General features: G+C 43.4%; 1 protein-coding gene across 1 annotated transcript in view; it reads left to right on the top strand.

Moving 5' to 3' along the window:
* Positions 1 to 241: 241 nt before the first annotated feature.
* Positions 242 to 6,281, top strand: part of NPAS3 (neuronal PAS domain protein 3) — a 535,722-nt gene continuing 529,682 nt past the window's right edge. The window contains exon 1 of the mRNA XM_053697924.1: positions 242 to 450. Within this exon, the coding sequence (XP_053553899.1) occupies positions 372 to 450 (79 nt within the window). The 5' untranslated portion in view covers positions 242 to 371. The remainder of the gene's footprint in view (positions 451 to 6,281) is intronic.

Genomic DNA, 6,281 nt, shown 5'->3' with positions numbered 1-6,281 from the left:
TTGCTATTTCTGGGCAGGCACACAATGTTTTGAATCCAATCAGTTATCAATTCAGCTTAAAATAAAGTAAAGTAAATGGGGTATCAATCTGAATGTTAAATATCTTAAAATTTTCAACTTTCATTTTATATTTAGTGTTCAGGGCTCTTTGAAGATTTGTCATCATTTGAAATAATACAGTCTAACTATTCCTGTTGCCCTACAGTTTACAAGCCCTGCGGAAGGAGAAGTCCAGGGACGCTGCACGTTCGCGGCGAGGGAAAGAAAACTTTGAATTCTACGAATTAGCCAAACTGCTCCCTCTTCCTGCAGCCATTACTAGTCAGCTGGACAAGGCATCCATCATCCGTCTGACCATCAGCTACCTGAAGATGAGAGACTTCGCCAACCAGGGAGACCCCCCTTGGAACCTGCGCATGGAAGGGCCGCCTCCAAATACCTCTGTGAAAGGTAAGTCAATTTTCACTTGATGAGATACAGCCTTATGTGCTGCACTGTATTAATGAATATTCTGTCCTAATAGCTTATAGAATTTGAATGGGCAAGCAATGGTATGCGATTAAACTGGCATTCAAAGGGGTTCTAGTACATGATCCTATATTATTCTTTACTGGGGGGAGAAATAGCAATTACATGCTCTGTGAAATATACAGAAAGTCGAAATACCTTATTTTAAAAATTCTACTTGTGATAGCTTGAAACATTTAGAGCTAGATTACAAGTGAAGGGCAACCAATAGCACAAGGGGGGCAACCTCGTGCAGAGAACAATGCACAATTTGGTATTATAAGTGGATGGTTAAATATTTTCACCGAAAAAATCTTAAAGGGACAGTCTACTTCAGAATTTTTATTATTTAAATAGATAGATAGTCCCTTTATTGCACATTCCCCAGTTTTGCACAACCAGAACGGTTATATTAATATACTTTCTCTTGTTAAGTGTATTCAGTCCACGGATCATCCATTACTTATGGGATATATTCCCTTCCCAACAGGAAGCTGCAAGAGGATCACCCAAAGCAGAGCTGCTATATAGCTCCTCCCCTCACATGTCATATCCAGTCATTCTCTTGCAACTCTCAACATAGATGGAGGTCGTGAGAGGAGAGTGGTGTTTTGTACTTAATTATTTCTTCAATCAAAAGTTTGTTATTTTAAATGGCACCGGAGTGTGCTGTTTTTTTCTCAGGCAGTATTTGGAAGAAGAATCTGCCTGCGTTTTCTATGATCTTAGCAGAAGTAACTAAGATCCACTGGCTGTTATCGCACATTCTGAGGAGTGGGGTAACTTCAGAAAGGGAATAGCGTGCGGGGTCTCCTGCAAATAAGGTATGTGCAGTAAAATATTTTTCTAAGGAATGGAATTGACTAAGAAAATACTGCTGATACCGATGTAATGTAAGTACAGCCTTAAATGCAGTGGAAGCGACTGGTATCAGGCTGATTAATGTATATACAGTAAAGTTATTTTCTAAGGAATGGAATTTGACTGAGAAAATGCTACTAATACTGAAGTAATGTAATACGCCTTAAAATACAGTAGAAGGACTGGTATCAGGCTTATCAATAGAGATACATACTCTTTAAAAAAGGATGTTTAAAACGTTTGCTGGCATGTTTAATCGTTTTTGTGAGGTACATTGGTGATAAAACTTATTGGGGCATGAAATTTTCCACATGGCTGACTTATTTTTCTGCATAGAAACAGTTAACTGAAGCTCCCACTGTTGTCATAATGAGTGGGAGGGGCCTATTGTAGCGCTTTTTTGCGCAGTTAAAATTCAGTCTCAGTCTTCCTGCTTCTTCCTGCATGACCCAGGACGTCTCTAGAGAGCTCAAGGGGCTTCAAAAGTCATTTTAAGGGAGGTAATCAGTCACAGCAGACCTGTGACAGTGTGTTTGACTGTGTTAAAAAACGTTTTTTGTTTTTTTTTCTCTATTGATTATCCGTTTTGGGTATTAAGGGGTTAATCATCCATTTGCAAGTGGGTGCAATGCTCTGCTAACTTAATACATTTACTGTGAAAATTTGGTTGCTATAACTGATTTGGTTCATTGTTATTTCAACTGTAACAGTTTTTTGTGCTTCTTAAAGGCACAGTAGCGTTTTTCTATTTTGCTTGTAAATTTATTTTAAAGTGTTTTCCAAGCTTGCTAGTCCCATTGCTAGTCTGTTTAAACATGTCTGACACAGATGAATATGTTTGTTCACTATGTTTGAAGGCCAGTGTGGAGCCCCATAGAAATATGTGTACTAAATGTATTGATTTCACTTTAAATAATAAAGGTCAGTCTTTATCTGTAAAGGAATTATCACCAGACAATGAGGGGGAAGTTATGCCGACTAACTCTCCTCACTTGTCAGTACCTTCGCATCCCGCTCAGGAGGCGCGTGATATTGTGGCGCCAAGTACATCAGAGACGCCCATACAAATCACTTTACAAGACATGGCTACTATTATGAATAATACCCTGACAGAAGTATTATCTAAATTGCCAGAATTAAGAGGCAAGCGCGATTGCTCTGGGATAAGGACAGAGCGCGCTGGTGCTGTGAGAGCCATGTCCGATACTGCGTCACAGTTTGCAGAACATGAGGACGGAGAGCTTCATTCTGTGGGTGACGGATCTGATCCAGGGAAACCGGATTCAGAGATCTCTAATTTTAAATTTAAGCTTGAGAACCTCCGTGTATTGCTAGGGGAGGTTTTAGCGGCTCTGAATGACTGTAACACAGTTGCAATTCCAGAGAAATTATGTAGGCTGGATAGATACTATGCGGTGCCGGTGTGTACTGACGTTTTTCCTATACCTAAAAGGCTTACAGAAATTATTAGCAAGGAGTGGGATATACCCGGTGTGCCCTTTTCCCCACCTCCTATATTTAGGAAAATGTTTCCAATAGACGCCACTACACAGGACTTATGGCAGACGGTCCCTAAGGTGGAGGGAGCAGTTTCCACTTTAGCTAAGCGTACCACTATCCCGGTGGAGGATAGTTGTGCTTTTTCGGATCCAATGGATAAAAAATTGGAGGGTTACCTTAAGAAAATGTTTGTTCAACAAGGTTTTATCTTACAGCCCCTTGCATGCATTGCGCCTGTCACTGCTGCTGCGGCATTCTGATTTGAGTCTCTAGAAGAGGCCATTCACACAGCTCCATTGGATGAAATTATGGACAAGCTTAAAGCTCTTAAGCTAGCTAATGCATTTGTTTCTGATGCCATTGTACATTTAACTAAACTAACGGCTAAGAACTCCGTATTCGCCATTCAGGCGCGCAGAGCGCTATGGCTTAAATCCTGGTCAGCTGACGTGACTTCTAAATCTAAATTGCTTAATATTCCTTTCAAGGGGCAAACCTTATTCGGGCCCGGCTTGAAAGAAATTATCGCTGACATTACTGGAGGTAAGGGTCATACTCTTCCTCAGGACAGGGCCAAATCAAAGGCCAAACAGTCTAATTTTCGTGCCTTTCGAAACTTCAAGGCAGGAGCAGCATCAACTTCCTCCGCTCCAAAACAGGAAGGAACTGTTGCTCGTTACAGACAGGCCTGGAAAACTAACCAGTCCTGGAACAAGGGCAAGCAGGCCAGAAAACCTACTACTGCCCCTAAGACAGCATGAAGGGATGGCCCCCTATCCGGAAACGGATCTAGTAGGGGGCAGACTTTCTCTCTTCGCCCAGGCGTGGGCAAGAGATGTCCAGGATCCCTGGGCGTTGGAGATCATATCTCAGGGATATCTTCTGGACTTCAAAGCTTCTCCTCCACAAGGGAGATTTCATCTTTCAAGGTTATCAGCAAACCAAATAAAGAAAGAGGCATTTCTACGCTGTGTACAAGACCTCCTAGTAATGGGGGTGATCCACCCAGTTCCGTGGACGGAACATGGGCAAGGATTTTACTCAAATCTGTTTGTAGTTCCCAAGAAAGAGGGAACCTTCAGACCAATCTTGGACTTAAAGATCTTAAACAAATTCCTAAGAGTTCCATCTTTCAAGATGGAAACTATTCGAACCATCCTACCCATGATTCAGGAGGGTCAGTACATGACCACAGTGGACTTAAAGGATGCCTACCTTCACATACCGATTCACAAAGATCATTATCGGTACCTAAGATTTGCCTTTCTAGACAGGCATTACCAGTTTGTAGCTCTTCCCTTCGGATTAGCTACGGCCCCGAGAATTTTTACAAAGGTTCTGGGCTCACTTCTGGCGGTTCTAAGACCGCGAGGCATAGCGGTGGCTCCGTATCTAGACGACATTCTGATACAAGCGTCACGTTTTCAAATTTCCAAGTCTCATACAGAGATAGTTCTGGCATTTCTGAGGTCGCATGGGTGGAAGGTGAACGTGGAAAAGAGTTCTCTATTACCACTCACAAGAGTCTCCTTCCTAGGGACTCTTATAGATTCTGTAGAGATGAAAATTTACCTGACGGAGTCCAGGTTATCAAAACTTCTAAATGCTTGCCGTGTCCTTCATTCCATTCCACGCCCGTCAGTGGCTCAGTGCATGGAAGTAATTGGCTTAATGGTAGCGGCAATGGACATAGTGCCATTTGCGCGCCTGCATCTCAGACCGCTGCAATTATGCATGCTAAGTCAATGGAATGGGGATTACTCAGATTTGTCCCCTCTACTAAATCTGGATCAAGAGACCAGAGATTCTCTTCTCTGGTGGCTTTCTCTGGTCCATCTGTCCAAGGGTATGACCTTTCGCAGGCCAGATTGGACGATTGTAACAACAGATGCCAGCCTTCTAGGTTGGGGCGCAGTCTGGAACTCCCTGAAGGCTCAGGGATCGTGAGTTAAGAGCGATATTCAATGCTCTTCTAGCTTGGCCTCAGTTGGCAAGGGGGAACCAGGAGTTCCGTAGCGATGTTAGAAGTCTCAAGGATAATTCGCTGGGCAGAGTCTCACTCTTGCCACCTGTCAGCGATTTACATCTCAGGCGTGGAGAACTGGGAGGCGGACTTTCTAAGTCGCCAGACTTTTCATCCGGGGGAGTGGGAACTTCATCCGGAGGTGTTCAATCAGCTGGTTCATCATTGGGGCAAACCAGAACTGGATCTCATGGCGTCTCGCCAGAACGCCAAGCTTCCTCGTTACGGATCCAGGTCCAGGGACCCGGGAGCGGCGCTGATAGATGCTCTAGCAGCCCCTTCGGTTTTCAACATGGCTTATGTGTTTCCACCGTTTCCGCTGCTGCCTCGACTGATTGCCAAGATCAAACAGGAGAGAGCATCGGTGATTCTGATAGCGCCTGCGTGGCCACGCAGGACCTGGTATGCAGACCTAGTGGACATGTCGTCCTGTCCACCATGGTCTCTGCCTCTGAGGCAGGACCTTCTAATACAAGGTCCTTTCAACCATCCAAATCTAATTTCTCTGAGGCTGACTGCATGGAGATTGAACGCTTGATCTTATCAAAGCGTGGCTTCTTGGAGTCAGTTATTGATACCTTAATACAGGCACGGAAGCCTGTTACCAGAAAGATTTACCATAAGATATGGCGTAAATATTTATATTGGTGCGAATCCAAGAGTTACTCATGGAGTAAGGTTAGGATTCCTAGGATATTGTCCTTTCTACAAGAGGGTTTAGAAAAGGGCTTATCTGCTAGTTCGTTAAAGGGACAGATTTCTGCTCTGTCTATTCTTTTACACAAACGTCTGGCAGAAGTTCCAGACGTCCAGGCTTTTTGTCAGGCTTTGGCTAGGATCAAGCCTGTGTTTAAGACTGTTGCTCCGCCATGGAGCTTAAACTTGGTTCTTAAAGTTCTTCAAGGTGTTCCGTTTGAACCCCTTCATTCCATTGATATTAAGCTTTTATCTTGGAAAGTTTTGTTTTTGATGGCTATTTCCTCGGCTCGAAGAGTCTCTGAGTTATCTGCCTTACATTGTGATTCCCCTTATCTGATTTTCCATTCAGATAAGGTAGTTCTGCGTACTAAACCTGGGTTTTTACCTAAGGTAGTTTCTAACAGGAATATCAATCAGGAGATTGTTGTTCCATCATTATGTCCTAATCCTTTTTCAAAGAAGGAACGACTTTTGGACGTAGTCCGTGCCCTGAAGTTCTATTTACAGGCAACTAAAAATTTTCGTCAAACTTCTTCCCTGTTTGTCGTTTACTCTGGACAGAGGAGAGGTCAAAAAGCTTCGGCAACCTCTCTCTCCTTTTGGCTTCGTAGCATAATACGTTTAGCCTATGAGACTGCTGGACAGCAGCCCCCTGAAAGAATTACAGCTCATTCCACTAGAGCTGTGGCTT

The sequence above is a fragment of the Bombina bombina genome, chromosome 1, assembly GCF_027579735.1.
Source record: "Bombina bombina isolate aBomBom1 chromosome 1, aBomBom1.pri, whole genome shotgun sequence".
In the NCBI taxonomy this organism is placed as follows: domain Eukaryota; kingdom Metazoa; phylum Chordata; class Amphibia; order Anura; family Bombinatoridae; genus Bombina; species Bombina bombina.
The sequence above is the reverse complement of the archived record's forward strand: the minus strand, read 5'-3'. Positions and strand labels throughout refer to the sequence as shown.